Source organism: Lepus europaeus, chromosome 3, assembly GCF_033115175.1.
Source record: "Lepus europaeus isolate LE1 chromosome 3, mLepTim1.pri, whole genome shotgun sequence".
Lineage (NCBI taxonomy): Eukaryota > Metazoa > Chordata > Mammalia > Lagomorpha > Leporidae > Lepus > Lepus europaeus.
In genome coordinates, this window is record NC_084829.1 from 162,582,094 (window position 1) to 162,607,901 (window position 25,808).

Below are 25,808 nucleotides of genomic sequence, written 5' to 3' on the forward strand. Positions count from 1 at the left end.
GTCCGTGGGAACTTCTTAATCTTTACCATCCTGGCTGGCGCAGTGGCTCAACAGGCTAGTCCTCCACCTTGCGGCGCCGGCACACCGGGTTCTAGTCCCGGTCGGGGCACCAGATTCTGTCCCGGTTGCCCCTCTTCCAGGCCAGCTCTCTGCTGTGGCCCAGGAGTGCAGTGCAGGATGGCCCAAGTCCTTGGGCCCTGCACCTGCATGGGAGACCAAGAGAAGCACCTGGCTCCTGGCTTAGGATCAGCGCAATGCGCCGGCAGCAGCAGTCACTGGAGGGTGAACCAACGGCAAAAAGGAAGACCTTTCTCTCTCTCTCTCTCTCTCTCTCTCTCTCTCTCTCTCTCACTATCCACTCTGCCTGTCAAAAAAAAAAAATCCTATAAAAAAACTTTACCATCCCTGTTCTAAGATTGTGTGCATTTGTCAAACATGAGGCACCACCAAAATTTTAGCAATTCCACTAATGAAGAATTAATTCAGTAAAAGAATATCAAATGATTCAACAGATTTTTGTTAAGGAGAGATGACTTCATTGCTATCAATTAGAAATCAAAGAGTCTGGCTGGTTCATTCTCATCAAAAAGCTTACGCTGGCATCAGAAGTCCACACCACAAGCAGCTCTCATTAATATAACTACTCAGGCAGGAACTTCACTCACTAACTGCACCCTTATATTTTTTGTGACAATAAAGAAACTACATGGCAAATTACAGCAATTTGTGAAGACTGGCAAATCACACTTGCCTAAGACATCTCTCTAGATTAACATGTCTGTCTTCGTCTGTCAGATTTGTCAGGGAGTTAGTGAAGAGTGTCCTGTCTTTGAGCAGCAGAACATCACAAAGATGCACACGCATATTTTCCTTGCAGCTGTGTGAGACAGGATACTGTCAGACTCATCTAAAGACTCATGCGTGGTTGTTGAGGGCGATCTGGCTGTGACATCTGTCACCCCACTGATCACCAGGGTTGATTTGGCTGATCTGGCTGGCTAGGCAGGTGTCCCCTTCCTCCCTCACTGCTCCATGTGCGTCCCTCTCTAAGCTGCATGCTCGGTCAAAGAGGATGAACTTGCCCACCAGAGGAGGACTGATCTTCGGTCAAGGGTGTACGAGTGGCTGCGCTCCCCTGCTAGGACCTCCAAACAAGCTCTCAAGACTCATTTATTAGATTCAAATAAACATCTATGGAAGACAACAGTAGCACGGAGTTCCACGATTCTGACCTGAAACCATATGCCCAAACTGATTCACTGGACTTCGCTGTGTATCATCTACTCGGTCATTTACAGAAGGAGTTCTGTGTGCATCATGAAACTGGATACTAACTTTTTTCCATCCTGCTAAGGTCCAGCAGCTGCTGGCAGGACCTTGTTGGTAATGCCCACATAATAACTCGTTCCCAGCTGATCTCCCCTTTCAACATTTAAAATGCGACACATACTCATTACCAACCTGACTTTTGAGCAAATCCTGGTAGAAAAATAAAAACAAACTGTATCTATTTTCACCTTATTGAAATTTCCTTTCTAGCCAAATGGTTTCCAATGACCAAGCACAGATCAAGAAAATCCAAGAGATTGCTCTGTTTCCTGATGGAATATTTGGTAGTACACTACTTAATAGAAAATGAGGATAAAATGAATCAGGGATGGAAGGCAATGAAAATGTAAAACCCTAAGAAAACAGCCATAGGAGGTATTCCAGAAACAACATTTATTAAGTGGCTGCTATACACCTGCATCTGTGGTAAACACTTAGGGTATAAAACACATAAGGGTGTTTCAAAAGGTTCATGAGAATTATAATTAAAAAATAATTTTGATACATAAACTTTTTGACATGCATAGGTTTTTCATAACATGCATTTCCCATGAACTTTTTGGAGATCTCCTCATATTCCTGGGCTCAAGGGATTTTCATTCAATCCACTGGAGTAAATGATTGGCCACTGCATTCCCTTCTCACAGGAAGCATCCAAGACTCCACTGACAGACTGGATAGTCTAGTTAAAAATCAGAATGTAGTAATATATCTCTAACACCAAAGGTAGTCAATTTAACTTAATATATGGAGACTGATGAAGAATCTTTATCGTATAGAGCTTCAGAGGTATCATTTGGAAACATAATTATTATTCAAGAGATATAGAAGATACAGTAGTTCCTGGCCAATTCTGTGAAATTACCAAAAAGTGATTTTAAAAAGATGGCTCTAATATCTTGTTTACTTGTCATGATGGTTTCTTTTTTTAAATAAAATCAGCATATCACTAATTTTAATTTTTGTTACATAGGTGGAATACTAATTCCTGAATTATGTGAGAAATGTTTAGAAGGCACAAGCATACAACATAATGCCTTTAGTAAAAAAAAATTCACAAAGTTCTTCAGTCTTGATTCAGAACAAAGTTAGCAAGCTTGAGAAGAAGAGAGCTTATTTTGGGCAGTTAATTTCTACTACTTAATGTGCAATTTATTCTTTATTCCCCTTCTAGCCAAATCAGGAAAGTGGGCCATGGCCTACCCATAGTTTTTCTGCACTCTGTGTTAGCCAGAAAGCTCAAGTGACCCCCCAGCTAGAAACACCCTGGGCTCTAGTCTTCTGTCAAGTACCCAACTTCTCACCTTGGCATAGGCACAGTGTCCTCTGAAAGACTCCAGGTCTCACAGGGAAAAAAAAAAAAAAAAAGAAAATTAAAGCCTGCACAAAAGGGTGCCCAGACTTATGAATGGGAGAGGCCTTTCCTTAAAAGAGTACAAGGGCAAGGTCAAGCCAGGCCTCACAGCAACTTGGTCCTCGCTGCTCTTTTAATCATTATGTGACCCTGTAGAGGTGACTTCCAGAAAGTCACAACAGGTAGAGCCTCCCCTGACTCCCTGCAACACTTGCCACATTCACTTCCAAAACCAACACTGTTGCATCTTGCCTGCTCTTTCCCACCACTCATTTCAACCATTTATTTCAACCACAAAAAGCAAACCATTTCCAACAGAGCCATGGGTGCCCACACAAGGCAAGGACAAAAGGTCCCTCTAATTGTTTTCCTCACTGCTTTCCCATCAGCTGTGCACTGGCCCTCCTTCCAGCTCTACTCCAGCCACGTCTGCTCTTTCCGCGAGTGTGTAAGAAAGAAGATGCATCACGTGGGGGCACTCTCCTAATGCCAGCAGGGAAGGGGTGGGGGAGAAAGTCAGGCAGCCATGTCTGCTCACCGAGACGTTCGGATCCAGAGCTCTGCACTCAGGAAGGCCCCCTTCCCGAACACCTCAGTCCTCTGCCACCTCTCGCAGGGGCCCTAGCTCTCCTCATCACTTCCAAGGCCTCCACAGGGGACTCCTTGCTGTCTTTCAAAGTCTGCCTTCTTCCATTTTGGCCTCTCCCACCTCCTTAGTAAAACTCCACAGTTGGCAGTACCTCATCTCCAAAGCTTACCCCATTTCATCATGTACAGGTGCATGTTCTAGCTTGGAAGATACTTGAGAACATGGTTCTTCTTATTGATCTTTGTAGGCCCCGTTCCCATTAATGGGTCTCTTAAATATAATAATTACTCAGAAAAAGCTTTAAGAATGGATTCAGAATGTTTTTATCACTCACACAAATATCAAAAATACCTGAGGAGCTAGAAATGCCCACTATGCTTTGCATACGTGAATACCCATCAATATGTCCAATGTTTGTCAATTAAAAAAATAGTTACTCAGAAGCTAATAAAATCACATGAGAAAGCAATTCCTCTGGTGTGTGTTCTCTCCTGTGTGGCTGATCATACTAAACCACCCCTTTCGCAAGCTTTGATCTCCTTGGGGCTAGGACTGGGGCTTGCATCATGTTTATCCCAAGGCACACTGCACCATGCTACCCAAATGCAACTGCTACCACATTGTCCCCACCAACTGGGGCCAACAGCAGTGGAAGAATTGTAAGGCTATAGTTTACATGCTGCATTAATGCTTGACAGTATGAAAAAGTATCCATCACCAGCCATGTAACAGGCAATGAAAGAAGAAAATGTATTAGTGACTTGCATTGGATGAGTGAGCCTTGAAAGCATAAACAGAAATGTTACAATTATGACAGCATAGAGAGAGGATTATAAAATCAGAAGGAGCAACTATGTCTACCTTTAGAATAGTGTTCGGTCTTCTTAGGAAAGCATTCAGGACTATGACCCCCTACCTCAAACTTACCACCACCACCACCACCGAAGTGGCAGGCTGGCTTAATTCTTGTTACTGTGCAACATCGTTTTCACTTACAAAAATGAAAAAGTATATCATAGTGAAAATGTCTACGTTTGAAGAAAAACTAAAGCCCTGGCAGAATCATAATGCATTTTTAATAAACTGATGTGAGAGCAACTTCAAGTTGCTCTAGTATCTCTGCCAAAATTTTGTCATTTCAAGGAAGGTTTACACAAGAGGCAATCCTTAAAGCTGTCCAAAAACGCCAAGAAATTCACACCCTCTGGCTTCTAGTCATTAGCATGTAAAACACACATTTTCAAGTACTTCAGATTTGATTTTGGATAAAATGAGAATTAAGTCTGAAGCTTATCACTTTATTTCATTAGCAAGTATTTGGCAGGTGCTAGATAATTTACAATCCCAGAATAATTTTCACTTTGTACTACATCCTACCACTGGCGAGAGTTTGTTGATAAGAACAGATTCTCTAATAAGCATGATGAATCCATGTATATCTAAAGTGCAAGTCTTAAAAAAAAATTTCATTTGTTTCCAAAATTTTTCATATTTGCCTGCTTCAAGGTTTTTCTATATTACCTGAGTTAGATTTCAATAATTTATTATTCCAGCATGTGATGTTTTATCAAAATTACTCTTTCACTCAGTAAGAAAATAAACACTTCTTGGATAATAAAATCTTCAAATACTCATAAAATGCTTTCTTGGTAAGCTGGGGGCAAAACTGACAAATTAGCAAATAGTTTTATTTTTAAACCAAAAATAATAAAAAATAGTATACCATATATTACAAAGCTGAGTTTCAAATTTGATTATTGGCTGAACTTAACATTGCACATGATAATTCAGAACCACTGATTTCAAGACTAAGTCAATTTCCCAACCAAAATATCTAAAGCAAGTGCCGAAACCCCTTCCTACTTCCAGTATCTGTAGTTAGGCCAGCATAGACTAGAGGATACCTGTACACAGTCTTTGGAGTGACAGGGTCCTGGGGTCAAACTTGTCCTCTAGGGGCCAGTTCCTCCAAGGGTCCACTGTTGTCTCCTTGTCTATCAGGAGGATGTGCCTGCCAGCTACCTCAAGTGGCTGCTGGCAAGTTCAAGCAGACGTCTCCTGGAAGAGGGGCTTGGCATTTTTGCCAGGCTCACCGCCACCCTCACAGATGCTGCCTTTTACCATTCGTTTAGGTTCCGGGTTCTATGCTCACTGCAGTCTTCCCATGATCTGAAAGCCTGCTGTCCTGTAGTTTCTACCTTGACATCCTGCTCTCTGGCCAGCACAAGCTACCCCTAAGCCAGGTCATGCCACTCCATTACTCCAAAATCCTACAGTAACTCCTTTCCCATCAGGCTTCATCTCCTCTCACCATTCCTAGGGCCCCAGCCAGCATGGGCCCTTGCTTTCTGACCCAGTCCTGCCTCCGGTTCACAGGCTCCCAGGTCCCTCTGCCCAAGACACCCAAGGGGTGCCCCCTGAGGATGCTCTTCTCCAACATCAGTTACTCACTCTCCGCTAGATGTTTCTCCAGGGGACATACACTGACCAGGGATTCGTTTCTTTGCTTTTCATCTTCTTCCCTAACTAGAACAAGCTTGATTCATGTAAGCATCATGTCGGTTTCTATTTCCTGCTGCATCCCTGCACCTGGAAACGTGCCTGGCACTTAGTAATGGCTCATATTCAGCACGTATTTATTTATTCATTTGCCATATTCAGCACGTATTTAAGTAGTTAAGTAACTGTATGATGGAAATATTCGAGAACATTCCTGTTTTTCCCTAAGGTCCAATAGTTTTCTCTCATCTGATGTCAGCAGGTGATGAATGGAGCCCCTTGAGGAAACACAAACAGCTTGTGAGCTCAACTCATCCACAGGTGCCTTGAGCCCAAGTGCAGCTTCCTCAGTGTTCTTGTCAAATACTTGTAAAATAAAGTATTTTGTTCATTAACTATATTCCAAATGTGACTGCTTTGTAATATTTAGGGCATGCTACTCAAAGTGTGGCTCTTGGTCCAGCAGTGTTAGCCTTACCTCGGAACTTGTTAGAAACACAATTTCTCAGCCTCTGCAGGCTAACAGCTGGGCACAGCAATCTGTGCTTTCATAAGCCCTTGGGTGACTCTGAGGAGCACTGTGACTGAAAACCACTGCTCCAAGGAATATGTAAGACCCCGTCCAGCTCTTCCATTTCCTCTTAGGAATCTTGATGTAATGCCCCAGGTTCTAAGCATAAACTGCATAACTGGCTATCGATGGAAGTCGCGATATCACCTCTGCTGCTGACCAGTTATCTTTTTCCACTGCAAGTACCCAAAGGTACTTTTCCATATTTCAGAACTCTCCATCAAATCCTCTACCCGTGGGGCTACCACACAGCTGTTCACCCTGTACAGAACTTAAATCCTTCTAGGTTCAACCTGGAAACATGCAGAAAACTGTGTTTCCCTTAACTTTCCTTCTTCAAGGCAGAGGTTTTCAAACATTTTGTAATCAGGGACTTGACACAAAACAGGCAGATAGGAACTGGCTCAGCTGCCATGGATTGACAGGGTTTGTTTGCCTCTATCATGCCTGCCTCCTCCCTCCCACCTGATGTGTGTCTGGAGGTCGCCAGGGAGGACCCATGGTAGTAATGCTGGAAAAAATCTTTGCTGTTGGGCACAGCTTCTCAGAGTGTCGTCAGCAGGGACATTTCTGGGCCTCTACAAAATGAATTGGAACATCTGGTCAGGGCCTGATCAAAGAATTTGGATTTCTTCTCACCATGCTGTCACAATTTCTGGCCAAAGAAGAAGCATGAACAAGCATTGCTAGACAATTCTACAGATGGGAACTTGTGATTCAGCACTTGAAGAACTCTAGACTACCATTTTTATGAAGGGAAAATCATCATGTAAGCATATTCCAAGTCATCCCTTTCAAGGCATCACACTCATTCAAACAATGAAAAACCAAGATAAGAGGTGAAGTCTCATTTTTTCCTGCATAATTTTAAGTAAAGCATAGCTTTAAAAGCTACATACAGAGAAGTTATGATGAAAACTTTACCAAGTTCATAATTTTAAGTAATTTAGTGAATATTTGTCAATGCTTTTCCAGGAGAGTTTGGGGGAAACTAGTTAATTGGGCAAAGAGAATAAACAGACTCAGCAGGAACTTCCAACCCAGAAAGCAATGAGAGGTGCAAGAGATCAGAGAGGAGGCAACACCTGCTAGTTCTGACAACTGAGGCATGGCTGCTTACCTCTCACTTCTCAGACTAGCACAGAGCTAAATCTTATCTAAAGTTCACCTAGGAGAACCCATCTCTTTTCCTGATCCTCCCCAAGTGCAAGGTAGCTAACACCTACCTGTCTGCATTAGCACGTGGTACCAGGAGAGCCCCATGCCAGCCCAAGGTGGTGTCAGCGGAAATACAACAGAGGGTCGCCTCACTGGACACCAGGGTGCCAGAACCTCACTCTGGCCTGGGGTGGTGTCAGGGAAGTACACCAGGACCCTACCAGCCACCCTCTGCACGAGCTCACTCTGCTGTGGACAGCCCTTGGCCGGCAAACACAGGAAGCTCGCAGGCCAGCTGGTCGGGGGTAAATGAGAAGCAGGGTGATCAGACATCAGGAGCAGCTGACGTCACCGGAAGTAAAGGTAAACGTCTCACCACAGTGCGTGTGATACTCTGAAAGCTCTTGGCTCCTGCCACAGTGCTCTCATCATTTGCCGTGTTATGAACTGTACAAGAATTTCTGGAACTTAGTGTTGGGTTGAAATAATTCCACATCTCAAGAGCATAAAGAAAGTGACTATAGACATTTAGCATAATCTTCCCAGCCCCGACAGAGCAGAATGCTTTCTTAACTAAAAGTATTATGGTCTGGAAAAAGAGCCAACTCAAAGTCAATACTTTCAAACTTGTTAACCATAAAATAAAATTCTAGGAATAAATAAAAGTAATTTTATGATTAGATAATAAGACTGTATTTTAAACCTTTCAGATAAATAAATATCAGGGACAAGATGGTAGAATCATATATTCTGGGAAACTGATTAATGTATGCAAATATCTACACAAGATGTTTATTCTGCTAGTATTATTTGAGATAATGAACATAAAGGTTTGTTTTTGCTCTAAAGAATTTTTTACTTTTAAAAAGAAATTTTATATTTTTTTGTTTTTTAAAGATTTATTTGTTTATTTGAAAGAGAGAAGGAGAAGCAGAGAGAGAGAGAGAGAGAGGCCTTCTAGCCTCTGGTTCACTCCCCAATTGGCTGCAATGGCTGGAGCTGCACCAATCCGAAGCCAGGAGCCAGGAGCCAAGAGCTTCCTCTGGGTCTTCCCATGCAGGTGCAGAAGCCCAAAGACCTGGGCCATCTTCTATTGCTTTCCCAGGCCATAGCAGAGATCTGGATTGGGAGTGGAGCAGCCGGGTCTCAAGCCAGTGCTCATATGGGATGCCGGCACTGCAGGCAGTGGCATTACCCACTACACCACAGTACCGGCCCCAAATTTTATTTTTTACTTTTGAAAATAATTTAAAAGTAGTATATAGGTTTATTATAATAAATCCAATTTTTCAGTCAATAAATAGACACTTCAATATGTAAGATAGAGTTTAAATATATATATATATATATATATATTTTTTTGACAGGCAGAGTGGATAGTGAGAGAGAGAGAGACAGAGAGAAAGGTCTTCCTTTTTGCCATTGGTTCACCCTCCAATGGCCGCTGCGGCCGTTGCATCGCACTGATCCGAAGCCAGGAGCCAGATGCTTCTCCTGGTCTCCCATGCGGGTGCAGGGCCCAAGCACTTGGGCCATCCTCCACTGCCCTCCCAGGCCATAGCAGAGAGCTGGCCTGGAAGAGGGGCAACCGGGATAGAATCCGGCACCCCAACTGGGACTAGAACCCAGTGTGCCGGTGCTGCAAGGTGGAGGATTAGCCTGTTAAGCCACAGCGCTAGCCGAGTTTAAATATATTTTAATGTCACCTTTAACTCTAAACCATATCCCACTTGGACAGAATATATATAGTTATTCTATCCATGAACAATGTATATAGTTGGGGTTTTATACATTGAAATTCTACATAGACAGTATCTTACTCAATAATCCTTTTAAAAAATAAACACAGTGATTTCAAGATTTGTTAGTGTTGAGATATATATATATATGTATATATATATATATATTTATATCTAGGTCATTTGTTTTAACTATGGAATTATCAGACTTCTCATTTAACTTGTTATAATAATTAAGCACTGATTATCTAGTCTATCTAAAGACAGTTGTGTTGTTTATACTTTTTCATAACCTCAAAGGATACTGATATGACCATGTGTGAAAGTGCCTCCTTGTGTACTTTGAGTTGCAGAATATGCGACACTTGAATTCCATTAATCATTGTGAAGTTGTGCAACTGTCATCTACTGTGCTGAAACAGTCAATGTTTGCACCACAGCATCTAGAGGCACCTGTTGTCCCACAGCCTAACCCACACTTGGACTTGTCAGACTGTTGCGTTTTGGCCCATTGTGTAATGGTACACTGATCAGATATTGTTTGAACATTTCTCTGATCACTGGTGAAACCCTGAGCATATCCATGTCAACTGCTCACTGTGGTTTTCTTCTGAATTCGATCTTTACTTCCTACTTTGGTTCTACCCTGTTTTTGAACACATCAAACTAACCAAGATCATTATTTACATGCATACTCATTTAAATTGAAACACATTCAATCTTTTATTTGCTGAGCACCATCCCTTGCATTCCAATTCTTTACCTTGGGCTCAAACTCTTTTTTCCAGACAGTAAATAAGGTAACACACAGTTTTCATCAGAGGAAGAATAAACTCTGTGATCCCATCACTATTGAATAATAGTTTTGTTGAGCACAGAATTTTAAGTCAAAAAATGCTCCCCTTGGCAGTTTGATATTACGCCACCACCATTTTCCTTCTTTTATTTATGTTCATGTCAAGCAGAAACTGAGACCTGAGCTATGGGGGGAAGGGTTACAAGACCCTCCTCCAGTAGTGGGAGCAAGGACCCTGTTCTCTGCCCAGGCCCACCCAAGGCTACCCATTTTGCAGCACAACTTGTTAAAGTATCCTGATAAAAAGGGAACTAGTCAAGCCAGAAAAGTCTAGTTTATGGCACCTGTGCAATAACACCACATTAGACAGTGGAGGGGCCTTGTTCATTATACAGTCACTGTAATCAGCATTGAGGTTTCTCTCTTCCCTCCCCCTACTAGAGGGGAGACAAAATGCACACTGAGAAACCATGTGTGCAGAGTCCAAAGGTGTGCAACCCCCAGGTGTCAGCCAAAGACTTCACAGCCACATCACAAACACAACGCCCCTGAAACTTTAGGCCTAAAAATCCAAACTAGGAAGAAAGAGAGCCACACTCTCTCTTGTCTGGCCCACTCTTCTATTGGAACGTGCTTTAACAAACTTTGTTTTAATATCCATATTTTCATCTCACTGAACTACAATTCATTACTCTCAGTACATCTAATCAAGGCAAACTGACAGCCTCTGGAAACATTCGGAACCATTCAAACTATTGTTTCAACATAAGGGATTTCTTCATTTGATTTTAAGTTTTGTGTTTTTGTCCCTGGTGTTGTGCTTCCTTTTTGTGGTTAATTTACTTTTAATTATTGTAATCAAGATCAACTGTATGCTTTTTTATTAATCCTGCTTGGTGCCGTGCACTCTTGAATCAGAGGATTTATACATAATGGAAAAATCCTCATTTTGTTAATTCTCTCTCCTCTCCGTTCTTTTTCTTCCCATAATAGACTTTCTATCAGAATAAGAATATATGCTAGACCCTCTACTGCCAACTCCTGCTCCACTAAACTCTTGTACTCCTTATTCTGTGTCATATTATGGGCAATTCCTTCACATCCACCTTCCAATTCACTAATTCTCTCTTTAGCCAATTTTTGTCCAATTTTCTTTTTTAATCATCCGTTTAAGTTTTTTTTTAAGTCTAATTGCTAAAATTCTGTCCTATCTTTTCCTGTTATATCTGTTTTCTCTTTCAGATTTCAATTGTTTCTTTTATGGTTTAATTAGCACTAAATATATTTGTTGTGTTTTCTGTTTCAGATTGTTGCTTCATTCTCCCACATTTGAAGGAGCCAAGCTTCCAGTTTATGCTCACTTCCATGTGTAGGGGAGAAAATGATACATTTTCCCACCAACCCTAGAAGTTTTTATCTAGAACTTCCTGTAAAAACAGACTAACCACGACAAAACAGAAGTTTATTAACACATTTAACTCATGTAATTATGGGAGGTAATCAGGTAAAATGAGTAAATATCAAAGAGGTAGCCTTGAATTCAGGTTTCAGTAGCAAAGAACAAAAGACAAAAGAGAGAAGGGTGTGGGGAGAGCCAGTTAATGGGGACGTGGCTGAGAAAGTACAGTCAACAAGTACGTAGGGCAGGTTTAGGGCATTGCCTTCTCTGAAGAGAAGTCTCTAGGGATTCAGAGCTCCTCTCCCTGGGGCTGACCTGAGACACCCTTGCAGAGGGAGCCCTCCTTCCCAGATGTGATCCTCTCTGACAAAACGTGACTTTCCGCTTTTGTAGAGCTTCTCCCCTGTTTGCTCTTACTCCAGGCACTCATCTCAAAGCTGCCCTTAATGCTACAAAGGCCTATTTCAGGATGCGTATTTTGATATTTAAGGGTAGCATATTCTGGCCTCCTATATGCTCAAGGTGGGGTTTTCCTTGCTTGATTTCCAGTGTTGGGATCATGAATGCCCGTTAGTAAGGTTTGCTTCTCTCGGGAGGCATCCATACCAGGACATCTAAGTGGGCTCTTGGGAGTCATCCTACATGTGCCCTGCTTGAAATATCAGATGTGTTTTCAGCCTTCATCCAATAATCATATTCATTTCTTATCTTGGATCACATAGGTATTGCATAGATTTCTGTTTAACTTTCCCCAATTTGTTATTTGCTACATTATTTCCATTTCTCAGGTCTTTTTTCAGTCCCCTAGGTGCCCAGTACACCTGAAGCAGAGCCTTCCTCCCCTCTGTAACCTAACCAAGACCACTAGAACATCATCAGCTCAAGTTCCTAAATTCTGGGTTTATTCACTTTTCTATTTGAAGGTAGTTGCGTTATTTCTACTCATTCACTTGTGCCTGGAAATTCTGTGTTGTTTTGTGCAAGTTCATCTATGATTTCAAAAATTCATTAAATTCAATTTAATAATTTTAGGAGTGGGGGCAGGATAGACAGAGAGCTGGCTTAGTGAGGCAGGGTAGATAAGTAACTGGCTTAGGGTGGATGCCCCGTGCCAGACATTAATGATGTCACAACCTGTTGATAAGAAATAGGCCCTGATCATTGATGATTAAGCAGCCAGACTCCAATCACCTCCTTGCACTGCACAGGTAGACAAAATGTTTTAACCAGATTGAGGGGCCATCTTGAACACTGACAAATCTATGCTTCCTTTCAATGGTCACAAGCACACCCTGTGGGAGACTGGAGATGGTAATGAAGCTTCAATATGAGATAGACCATGTTATCCCAACTGCACCTGCACCAACAGAGACCCACCCTGAATATGGTAAAACCTGCCCCCCTTCTGTAAATGGTATAATGCAAGGTGGGAAAACCTCATAAAAGAATCTGTCTCAGCCCCTCGGAGCACAGCAGCTTCTTGAGCTCACACTCACTCTTCCAGGGTGGACGCTGGCTCTGCCAGTAAATCCTTTCCTCCAACTGGTGTTGGTGAGTGTCCCACCACTGAATTCTTTCCTGTCTGGGTGACAAGAAACTGGACACATCAACCCCTACTATTTGTAGGAGGCATTTCCTTCTATTTTATGCTTCCGTCCTGCTGGTCCCAGATCTCCCTGGCCCTGTGAAACCCGTACTAGCCCAGGACTAGTGCAGACGGGAGGGACATCACCTTCTACCCTGTGAAGTCTTTGTTATTATTTTGTATATTCTGTCAAACACACTCATGGTCAAAATTAATCTTGGTGTTCTTTTGACAATTTGGCTCGGAGAATAAAAGAGTAGGGCAACATATTAATGTTGTCAAAATAACAGAGGAATAGCTCCCTTCCTTCCCAAAGAAAGGCACTGTAAAGCAGGTTTGAGAGAGATAGGAAGGAGTCCTTCAGAGAAAGGATTTCACTGATATCATAAACTACAGCCTTAGAACCCACGCAACCTAAAATGACCTCTCACTTTCTCTGCCTGCTTTTTAAAGCTCTACATCAACAGAAACTATATAATCAATCAAACTGTATTTTAAGAAAACTAAATCCTATATTCATGGTCCTGACATCTCCCATCCATCTCCTGACATCCTCATATTCCATTTCATTATGGTGCCTCTGTTTGTTATATTTCTATTAAACACATTCTTCTACCATGGGTCTCCAAGTGCCTTCTCATGAGGCCTCCAAAATGGTTTGTACACACCAATCCAAAACTTACCATGAACCAAGTGCCCCCAAAGTCCTGGGCAGACTCATTGTGATTACCTGGACTTCCAGCTGCTGCTGAGCCCCTGCTGCCACTGGCATCCAGAATAACAGCCAGCCCCACGGAGACTGCCGGGAGCACGTCCCTGCTGAGGTCCACTCGCGTTAAGCTCGCTGGCTCCCTCTGGAAGCCTCCTGAGGTCCTTCTGGGGTTGTCTCCTCCAGGCGCATTGGTCTCTGGACCTTTTCTCTGTGGTCTCTGCACAACATGAACGATGCTCTGCTGTTCCAGGTCACAGTTCTGTTGGAGCCAGGTGGAAACACATAGGGAAGGCAGCATTAAATGCGTGCACAGTTTGCCTGGTCCTCAGTCCCACAGTGTGCGAGACAGTCTTACATCTGGTATGCACGATTTCTATACACAGCTGGGCAACCAGGAGTGGGAAAGTGTGTGTACCCACCCAGTGTCAGCACAGGCCCCTGCAGCAGTGCCAGGGTGCTTCCACACTGGACACAGCACACACGCAACCCTGCACTGGGCCAGAAACAGAAATGTGTGTGTGTGTGTGTGGTGGGGAACATGACACCCAAAACCTAAAGGGACATTCAAAGGGATATAAAACTCCATAGGGAAAAAAAGAATTACCACAGTGCTTCCAGAGGTACAGTAGAGTATGATAATCTTCAATTTTAAAAACTGATTTACTTCAGGAATATGTCCTTATCATTATCTAATGTAAGGGCTGGCATACGTTTCTGTTTTATAAAAGAGCACAGAAAGTTAGCTATTGTCACTAACAGGGCATTCCTCTAAATAATTTCAAACAAACACATTAACAGTAGACCTCACACATCCCCTCCATTGTTGCCAACGGGCACGCTTGCTTAACCAAAGGGGCAACAAGCAGAGAACACGTCCTTGTGGACCTGCGGCTCATTCGCTTTTGATACCAATTTCACAAGCAACAACAGAGAACATTTCCAAAAAGGTTTTGAATCCACACGTGGGTGAAGCACAATAATACTAATCCTTAACTAGTAATAGGGGTACATTCTTCCTTCCACCTGCACCTGCCCCAGACTCCCTTGTTGTGGTCACTTTCAGAGCTTCCTGGGGTGGTGTCCATCACTCACAGATACCCCTGCATGCACACCACTGGGCGTCAGCCTCCTCCACACAGCAGCCCACCAGGATGCCTTGCAATCTAAAGTCCCACTGTTAGGTAGGAAGTCAGTTATGAGCTTATGTGTGTGTGACAGGCCTAAACAGAAGACATCTATATGCATCTGCATCTCAAAGTCATCCTAACAATGTTTCAGGGGAAGCCCAGATTTCGCATCCTTCCTGCCCTGCCCCCTTCTACCTGATAACCTGCCAGGTGGAGGCCCTCACCCCTCCTGCTTCCTGCCTGATAAATCTTCCACAATCTCCCAGGTGCAGCCCAGCATCTGCATCTCAAACACCCTGCTCCCTTCCTCAGGTCTGATCCATAAAGTCCTTTGTTTCAGACCTTCAAGAGAAGTTTTTCTATTTACATCCAAAAAGCTCTTTGTTCCAAGAGGAGCAGAGGTGGGGAAGCAAGACCCATCTCCTTAAAACCCCCAGCCTCAACTGGACTGCGCGCTCAGCTCTCTGCATCTTTGCTGAGTTGCCCGCCTGGCCTGGCCTGGCCTGGCCTGGCCAGGTGTACTCTCCACTCACCCATGCAGCCCCCCCACTCCCCCAGTCTGAGGGACTGGGCACTCTCTCTCAGGTCCTGTCTGGAGAGGTGCCCATCCGTCCTTACAGATGTTCCTTCTTAATAAACCTTGCTATTTTACCTCCCACTACTCTCTGTCTCACGCCTGAATTCTTTCTTGCGCGAAGACAAGAACCCTGCAATTTCTCCGGTAACACCACTCCCACCCCTTCCCCACTCTCACGTTCTGGCCTCTGTCTGGTTGACGGGTTGCTTGCACTGCCCCATCCTCATGGCTACGTAGGTCCCCGCAGGATGGCTCCTGCTCAGCTGGGTTACTTTCCATCATTCTCTGTCCCCTAAGTCCTCCCTCTGCTGACATTCCTTCTTCTGTCCAAGCATCAGTGTTCCCCACCTCACCCAGGCTTCAGGCCCTCTCCTTCCAACTAAATGTCTGATTTTCCTCCTGCATTTTCTTTTTTTCTTTCTTTTTTTTTTTTTGACAGGCAGAATGGACAGTGAGAGAGAGAGAGAGAGAGAGAGAAAGGTCTTCCTTTGCCGTTGGTTCACCCTCCAATGGCCGCCATGGCCGGCGTGCTGCGGCCGGCACACCACACTGATCCGAAGCCATGAGCCATGTGCTTCTCCTGGTCTCCCATGTGGGTGCAGGGCCCAAGGACTTGGGCCATCCTCTGCTGCACTCCCGGGCCACAGCCGAGAGCTGGACTGGAAGAGGGGCAACCGGGACAGAATCCGGCGCCCCGACCGGGACTAGAACCTGGCATGCCGGCGCCACAAGTGGAGGATTAGCCTATTGAGCCACGGTGCCGGCCCCTCCTGCGTTTTCTAATGGACCACATGGATCCCTTACCTTGGACTCCTGCCTGCTCTACAGCACCCCTACGTATGGCGAGGTCCCACAGGGACCTCGTGTGTCTCTCAGAAATGTAGCTCACACCCTCATCTGCTTTCTTTCCCAGTTGTCACCTCCCCACTTGGGGTACTTACGATAGCTTGGCAATCCCTCCCTGGTTTCTGCCTGCTCCAGTGCATTCCATACACGAATCTTTTGGGTTGTGCTAATGATCTTTCTGAAGTGTTTTGCTGTTTCTTGTGTTTAGGCTGAAGCTGACATTTTGCACAGTTTTCTTTGGGTGTGTCAATCATTTGCTCCTTTCTAGATCAACTGTCTTTAAAATTTTTAAATTTTTAAAATTTAAGATTTGTAAATTTCTTTTTACCTCTTTTTAAATTTCTCTTTACCTCTCCTCCATTGTATACATGGTAGTTTATTCTTCAGAAATATCCATTCCTATGTATTACTAAGCAGACATTATAATATCTTCCCCTCCACCCCCAACTTTGTGCTCAGCCATGTGATTGGCTAGGGCAGTTCAGACCTCAGCAGATGTAACTGAAGCAGGGCCTTAGAAGCATTTGCTCTGTTGCTAAGGTAAAAAAAGACTCCCTGGAAGCTTGCATCTCTTCAGCATGGATGCAAGAGTTGCATACATACAGCACAGATGTGAGCCTAACCCACAGCCAGGGCCAAGTGCAGCCATGGCTACAGCGTGACAGAGGGCCTTCCAGGGCAGCGAGGCTGGGCCACGGACTCCCAGCTGACCGGAAGACACACGAGGGAGACATACATTGGACAAACGACACTGGGGCTTTGTGGCGTCCCTCAAGCAATAGCAGCAGACAATACCCTGCTCCATTCTAACTGGACCAGCAGACCCTCTGGGACCATTTATCATTGCTTCAGTGTTGAGGACGATGGAGCAGCCACACCCTGCCTCTAGACCAAGTCATCTCATTAAACTGGTATCAGGATCTGGGAGGGAGTGCACATAAAAATGCAAGATTTGCAATTGTAAAGATCCACACCCTGGCAGGGCCTGTGGTTTTTCTCCAGATGCTGTGTTTTCCAGTGGGCTCGGGAACCCAGGCAGATAAAATTCTGTTCTTCGTTGTCAGGGACTGCACACATCATGTGATTCTTCTAGATCAAAGTAATCGTTTTTTCCTTCATCTGAGATCCCCACATGTCTGCCCACCACACTCTTTTTACTGTAGTGATTAGCGTTTGGATGGTATGAGGTATGTGTGTGTCTGTCTGGCTCCATCTGTGTCTTTCAACTTAAGTTGGAAATGTTTGAGTGCAGGCTTGGGTGGCATTTACACTATTTATCTTTACAAATGCCTCACACAGCACTTAGAACCTGACTATGAACAGAACAATGAATGAATGGATGGCTATCAACAGTCAGGAACTCCAATCCTCAAGTGCTCCTTGGGGGACCAGCAGGTTGTGGAATAATGAATATGGAATTCAAAATTATTAATATGTAGAGACACAAGCTCTACATAATTCATTCGCTGTATAATTTCTGGCAAATTATTTTTCCTTCCTATGGTTCCATCACAGACAATAATATTATCAACTCTGAGGACTCGTCTGAAGACTGGAGGCAAATGTAGAATGTAGAGAGCAACTCTGATCCACAGTAATATCCAGTACATCGCTGGTGGGATCCTTGTCATCTTTTATGAGTTCTGAAAACTGCAGAGAATGGGTTTCTTATCTTTTACATCAATAAGATCCCAAAAATCTATGCAGTTGCTCTGTGCATACATTCCTATTTGGAAAATAGACAAAGTAGGGTAGAACAAGCAGAAGCTCTTCCTCTGGTAACATTCCAGCTTTCTGTGAACTAAAGATTGAAGAATTTAAAAAAAAAAATCCTTCCACGCTCAGATGCCACAGAGCTTATGAAGAATCTGAGCAAATTTTCAGGGGCAGCTGAAATTCAACAAATAAGGAAGAAAGCCAAAAAAAAAAAAAAAAAGTCCTCTGCTTTCAAATCCAGATTTTCCTAATGCTCGGGTGGAGCTGCACAGGGGCACAGGAAGACCCGAGCAGCTTTGAGGAGTGACAGTGATATTTATAGAACATATTTCCCTCAGTCTCCATCCACGGTTCTGAGATCTGTAATTGCTTAATTCTCTGACTTTCACGGAAAACGCTGTTGGTCTCAGAAGCGGTCCTTTTGCCAGATGGTGCGTTTGCACATCTTGCCAGCTGAGTTCAAAGCCACATTAATAACACATCGGTGCACAGGAAATCGGATCAAGTTCAGTTGTGCGGCCACTCCAAAGCCCTCAGTAATATTTGGTCTCACGGCATCCATGGAGTTGCTCAGATGTGGGAGGGGGCGCTTTTGAGGGGAAGATGGCAGAGTGCTCTCGCACAGTCTTCGGGTCCCTCAGGGCAAAATAAATGTCTTCCTCTCTTCCCTTCCTTGACTTTCTGATTGTTGACAAAGAGAAGGCTCTGGAAACAACTTACGAATGCAATATGTAAGGCAGTGGCTTATATCCTTTAGTGCAAATAAGTATTTGGCCCGCTGGGCTTGGCCTCGGCCAGCAAACAGTGCTGCTGACCTCATTGTGGTACAAGAATTACATCCTGGGGTCCCTCTCCAGCACTTCGTAAAGAGATAGGCCAGGACTAATACAAGATGAGCAGGAGGATTTTGGTTTGTTTGTTTTTGACCAAATAATGACCAACTGTTATCCAGTTAGCCATTATCTGACAATAAACAAAACACTGGTGCCTTTTCCTTTCTCCAAAAAGTAGTCTCTTTGATGGTGTGTGGTCAGAGTCCAAGCATTTGGGAAAGTGTCTGGTCATCCAATTAGAACCCTGACAACAAGCCGTATTTGAAAAAGCTGTCTGACAATGCTGTTCAAAACCATCCAGGCAGCTTTATTAAGTTCTGAAAAAATAAGTACAGCTGCTCTGCCAGGAAAACTCGCTGAGGGCTGAAAAGTTATCAGAACATTCTCAAACCTTCCATGGAGAGCTGCGCAGGTCATCTCCAAACTCATTAATGATGAGGTTCTAAACTATTAATACAGCTGCACCATTAACAAAGTGCCCATGTATTATAACAGTGACTGTGTTAGTGAAATAAAGTACAAATCTGGCGGCTCTGTCTTTGAGACAGAGTTAAGGTTTGTTGACACAGGGAAGTGTTGAATATTCCCTTCATCCTATAAGGGCATCACCATTGCCATCCACTACGGTCTTAACGTACTCCCCAGAACTCAGATGTTAAAACTTAACTGCCAGTGTAATAATGTAAGGTTATTCCAAAAAGTTTATGGAAAAAAGCAAAACTAAAAAAAAAAATCAGTTAATTTTGATGCAAAAACTCTTTGCATGTAAGAGTCTTCAAAAAGTTCACAGAAAATGTGGATTATGAAAAAACTATGCATGGATTTAAAAACAAATTACACCCAAAATAAACATCTTTTCATTTCATTCCCCAAAGACTTTAAAGTACCCTTGTATAAGAGACCCTGCCTGTGGGAGGTGATGGGGACACAGGAGCACAAGGCCTTCTAAGTGGGATTGGGTCTCACACAGGAGGTGAAGGGGGCCGTTTGTCCCTCTCCCTCCATTTCGCCTGGTCCACTCTTGAGCCCTATGAGGGCGCAGCAAGAAGGCTCTCTCCAGACGCTGGACACCTGCGTCTCCTCTGGCACTTCCGGCCTCCAGAACCTTCTGTTGCTTGCACAGGTGGACAGAGTCAGCATGCGGCCAAGCTGGGAGCACTGTGCCTGGCACTGGTGAGCACCGGACTGCTTCCAATGAACCTGAGAGCTGGCTCCAGCTTGTTATTTATTGATTTTGTAATGTACTTCTATGGAACCTTTTCTTTCATTCTTTTTTTTTTCTTCAGACTTCTTCATTTAAAAGGCAAAACCACAGAGAGAAGTGGACAGAGAGGGGAGGGGGATGTCGGGAACACGAGCCAGTGCTAGCTTTGCTGTCCACTAGTTCATCCTCCAAACAGTCTGGGCAAGGCCAAAGCCAGGAGTCGCAAGCCTGTCTGGGTCTCCCACGAGGGTACAGGCCCAGCTCACAGGCCAGCCTCCGTTGCCTCCCAGTGTGCTGGTACAGGATGCTGTGTGCACCGCAGGCCCCAGCTTTGGTAAGGTCTGTTCCCGGTGATAGCCGGCACCGCAGGAAGACAGCCCCACTCCCGTGGCACCACATTCCCGGTGTATGTGTTTCTGTCCATGCACAATATCCTCTTCAAGAAGATACGCTGCATCCTCTGACACTGAGTCCGCAGCACCTGCTCCAGTAATTTGCTCTTGGTGCATGCCCCTGATGGTCGGAGGATCCAGTGAGCCCCCGAAGTGTTAGGGGTGGCTTTGGAACTTGCCCGAGTCAGGTCAGATGTACCCGTAGGAAAGGATGCAGCCAGGCCGGAGGCGCCCGTCGTCTGGCTCCCAGTCTCCCAGTCTAGACTCTCCAGAGCTCAGCGTTCAGGGCCAGGGGCACACAGGTGCGGATGCCGGCCTGCTGCTCTCCTGTCGGTCCTCTGGGGTGAGCTCAGCTCCCTCCACTGCCCTCAGTGCTGTTCCTGTGCCCAGAGCCCCTCAGTCTGCAAGGTTCTATCTCATTATGTAAAAGACTGTCATGCTTCCTACTGGGCGCTAACTTCACATTTTAAGGTTGGAAACTGACGTCTGTTTGCATCTTTAATAGCACACAGGGTTTTACTTTTTCTGTTTTTTATTCTTCAGAAAAGCAGTATGATCAGCCAAGAATTATCAGATAAAAAGATTACCTAATTTAATAGTCACCAATGTAATCACATTTCAATTTAAAAAATCATTTTGAATTGCAGAGCTCTATCTTAGGAATTTTGAAGGAACCCTTTTTAAAATAGCATGAATTCGCTTTCTTTTCTGCTGAAAAACTTCAGCACATTTATGACTTGTTGCTTCTTCTGAAAATAACTTCCAACAGATGTTTCTCTAAGCCCATCAGAATTTTTAATAATATATTTTCTATGCCAAAGAAGGACAAAATAGCAGTTATTTAGGAAGTCATGCAGGTACACATTTTACTGCAGTGGTTAAGAACTGCTTTCCTTGGTCACAACTAACAACTCAATATTGTGTTTTACTTTTTTTTTTTTTTTTCACTTGATCTCCGGCTCTCTCCATGGTTTTCAATGAACACTAAATGCCAATTTATATTAATTGGATGAGAATATAAAAACCACCCCCTTTGACCCAGCCCTTCATTAAAACAAAGATGACTTAAAAAGCAGATTCTTTGTGATTTATGCTTTGAATTTATCTCGTATAAATTCATTATCATTTTCATCAAAGATGCTACACAGAGATACGGAAAGGCTGTCTCTGGTTGCCAAAGGCAGAGTAATATAATGGCTGGGACAGGTCAGTTAGCCCCACCTAATTAAGCAGAGCTGGTCTGAGGCTGGTCACCTCCACGCCCCTCCTGCTGTGGGCCACACACCTCTTGGTGCTCACTGGCATCTGCTGCACCAGCATGTGTGGAGGACACAGAGGAGCCCCCACCCCCCGAAGATTCATTCAGGAGGGGAAGAGGGTGTGCAACCCCGGCAAGTGAGGGTGCAGATCTGACTTGTCCTACATGTGGAGGGTATCAGATAATCAAAGCCAGGCTCACACTTTGTTTTATTCTATACACTTTGCAGGAAATGTCTTCCAAGTGTCATTTCCTTCAGTATTATTTTATTGTTAGTTATGATAAATATTATAAGCAATTAAACATATAGGAGTGATTTCTTACAGATCATTGCATATACTTTATAGAATTATTGGGTCAGGCGCTGGCATTGTGGCACAGTGGGTCAGCCGCTGACTTCAATGCTGGCGTCCATATGGGTGCAGGTTAGAGTCCCAGCTACTTTACTTCCAATCCAGCTCCCTGCTATGTGCTTGAGAAAGCAGTGGAAGATGGCCCAAGTACTTGAGCCCCTGAACCTACACGGGAGACCTGGATGAAGTTCCAGGCTCCTGGCTTTGGCCTGCCGCAGTCAAGACTATTGCAGCCTTTTTGGGAGTGATCCAGTGGATGGAAGATCTCTCCTCCTCTCTCTGCCCTTCTCTTTCTGTAACTCTGCCTTTCAAATAAATAAATAAATCTTTTTTAAAAAACTGCTGGGTCAGGATTAAGCAGCCTATTCTTCCCAGGTACATACATGAGAAAAAGAGACGGATCCTGAATAACAATAATCTAAGGTTCTCCTCCTGAAGATACTTTACCCCAGGATGACTCAGTTCTTGGCAGGGAGTAGTCTATAAGGCAGGCGAACTTCAAACCCAAACTCCTGGTCTCTTGGCCTTGAGACCTTTTACAACCAGCAAAATACACTGTTCGTGAGGGTGCAGCCCCTCCCCCAGAGTCCCCGCCTCCTACCACAGGGGGATTGTGTTGGGGGTTAAGTTCCCAGCACAAGAACTTGAGGGGACACATTCAATCCACAGAACAGGATGAACTGATCCTTAAGTAGTAAAAGTTTCTCACGAAGTCAAGCAAACATCCTACTGCCATCCAAGATACTGCAGCCCAGTGCCATCACCTGCAAATCTATGGCATCACATTTTCCCTACATGGAGCTCGAGTCACTACACAGAGCTAGGGTAGGCTGGCAGAGAGGTAGAATTTAGTCAGGCTCTTCAGTGGCAAGGAAGAAAGCGGAGTTGACAGGCATTCATATTTATTTTTTTAAACAGCTGACACAGAGGTAAACAGTTTCACACCTTTGCTATAAATTCCTTAAGCTTCTAGCCTCAGGTTTAAATTTTAGATATAAATACAACACATTGTTACTGATGTCAGCTCCTCTTTCAAAATCTGGATGTTATGTCATATGCAACAATTCTTTCTCTGGATAAATAAAACATGAAATTGCTCTCCTCGTTCCCTGCTTACTCATCCCCTGAGACACAGGCCGGTGGAGAGGCACTGAGTATCTGCAGGCTTCCAGACAAATTTCTCTACTCTGACACCGAGGTGCAAGAAAGGATGGATGGCATTCACATCTTCAGTTTCAGTGGTTGGTCCCAACTAATTCTTGATGTCACTTACTCAGGAGAAACCACATGTAAAGGCCTCAGACCAACTACAGGGGCTGCTGGGAGACACAGCACCCACAGTCAGGAGGAATGCTGAGCGCCAGGCCCAGGTGAGTGAGGAAGACACTCTGCTTTGGAGGTGATGACACGTGACTTTGCACTGGACTCCAAAGTAACTGTTGAGTGCTGCCAAAGACACAGAATTATCTGACTGTCTAACAGAACACATCCATAGCGAACTCCTGAACAACTGTTCACTGGATGTTTTCCACATTTTCATAATGTGAGGCCCATTCATTCTTCTTTGGTAATCAATCAACTGATGAAATTTACAGAGGTCCATTGGGAGACGGAGGTGGGGAAGCACCTGAAATTGTAGGGCCACTGTGCAGTGTGCCTCTCTAGTAGAAGCCCCCAGATTATGTGTTCTGCTTGCCCCTGGGGTTACTTCTTCCTCTGCAGAGACTCGGGAAAGGCAAGAGAAAGCCTGGTTTACAACAGGCTCCTGAGGAGGAGGAGGCACTCCTTACCACACAGCAGAAAGGCTCGGCCTCAGGAAGTGTGGAGCCCTAGCCTCGCTTTCATTCTCTTCTTTTTCCAACTAAAGGAGGTCCAGTGGGTTGAAAGGTATCTCCCCAGAATTCATGTCCACCCAGAACCTCAGAACGTGACTTCATATGGGATTAAGTGTTTCTGCAAATGTAATTATGTAAGGATCTTGAGACAGAACCATCCTAGATTTAGGCTGGACCCTAAATCCAATAATTGGTGTTTATACTAGAAGGGGAAGGAACAGAGAGGGAGGAGGTCACACAAAGGCTAAGAAAAGCCAGGAGCCGAGGATAGAGTCTTTCCTACAGATTCAGAGGAAGCACCACCTGTGGCTACCTTCTTGTCTGAATCCAGGCCCCAGGACTGCATGTGTGCCACACATCTGTGCTGTTTTATTACCCTAGGAAGCTAACAAGGGAGGGAAATGCATTGGGGCAAAGGGAATGGGATGTGTAAAATTAACGGTGAGAAAGCTGAGCAGTGGGAAGACAGCAGGGACTCACTATGGCTGGGAGTCAGCTGCTCTTGGGCAAAATCAAACATACTTGGGAGCTCCCTGTGAGGGCTACATGAAGTCAACATCCCTTGCCTATTTGACACTTCCTTGGAGGAGACTCTGAGCCCTGCTGGGTAGAAGAGAATTGCTGGTAGCAGCCCCTGGCCCCTGCCATGTGTCTTCTTCACCTGCAGTTCGTTTTGGTTATGTGACACACACCAGGATTTGTCTGGGCCTGCTGGGTATACACCTGTTGTACCAGGTAGTGTTAAAACATCCCTTTTGAATGATGAATCAGGTGAGATCATGTTACACCAGGTTGTCCATGGCACCTAGTAGGTGCTCAATCAGTGATTTTTGAAGTTTTAATGAAAGAGCCATAATAGTAATAATAAGTAGCATTTTTTGAATGGTCTCCATGCCAGCACTCTTCTCAGTTTTCCACATTTTACTCTGCACAATACTTTGGTGATATAGACACTCTCAATATGCTCACTTTACAGAGAAGTGGACCAGAGCCAAAGTTAAGTCACAGTGGAAGCTCACAGCCCAGGTCCTGAGTGGCTGCGTAGAGCGATAAGTAATCTTTGGGTGGCCCAACATTGACTGCTCAGAAATCCCTGCCATCAACATCAATGCTCTTAACTGCACTGCTGTGGCTGGAGTGTGTGTGGCTTCTCCCAGCTTCACATCGAAACCTAAGATCCAACACAACAACAGTAAAAGGGGATTCATCAGGGAGTTACTAGGCCATGAAGGCTCTGCCTCACTCACGGATCTGGGCAGTTCCAGTCTCTTCCACAGTGAGAGGACACAGCGTCCATGCCCTCTGAAGACACCTAAACAAGGCACGGCTTCTGAGGCAGACAGCGGATCTCAGCAGACCCCAAGGCTGTCGCTGTCTGGACCTTGGATGTCCCAGCCTGCAGGGCAATGAGAAACATTTCTCTTCTTGATAATCTGCACATCTCTGGAATTCTGTTATAGAAGCACAAACAGACTAAGATGCTCATCTACTACTTCCCCAATCCTGTGCCAGTGTTACGTTTAACAGAGTCACCCAGAGCTCAGAAAGATGAAATGCAGCGGCCAAAGTTCCACATGGAGGAACTGCAAGACGCTACTCTTTATTCACAGCAAAACTGGCATGAAATCCACAGGAGGTGTCCACAAGACCAGAGCTTCATCCATCCAAGATTGACAGAAGCAGAATCTGTATGCCAAGTCCTGGAAATCAGCATTCTGCCGCATTGCCCCTGGTGACTCTTAGTGTGCAGTTAAATTGGGAGTGTGAGGCAGGGGCCAGAGCTGCAAGGGAACTCCTATTGGGGCTCTGGCCTCTAAGTCTTGGCTTTTCCTGTGCTGGGAAATCCTCCATTCTAGCCACAGGGGCATGCTCAGGTACTTGTGACCTGGATTCTTGGCATCTTGGGTCAGGCCAGTCACTCAGGTCTAACAGAGTA

At 44.5% G+C, this 25,808-nt stretch overlaps 1 protein-coding gene across 2 annotated transcripts in view; it reads right to left on the minus strand.

The window, feature by feature from the left end:
- Positions 1 to 25,808, minus strand: part of PRKN (parkin RBR E3 ubiquitin protein ligase) — a 1,356,574-nt gene that overhangs the window by 906,139 nt on the left and 424,627 nt on the right. For both annotated transcript variants that reach the window (XM_062187015.1, XM_062187014.1), the window contains exon 3: positions 13,750 to 13,990. In XM_062187015.1, coding sequence (XP_062042999.1) covers positions 13,750 to 13,990 — 241 coding nt within the window. The remainder of the gene's footprint in view (positions 1 to 13,749; positions 13,991 to 25,808) is intronic.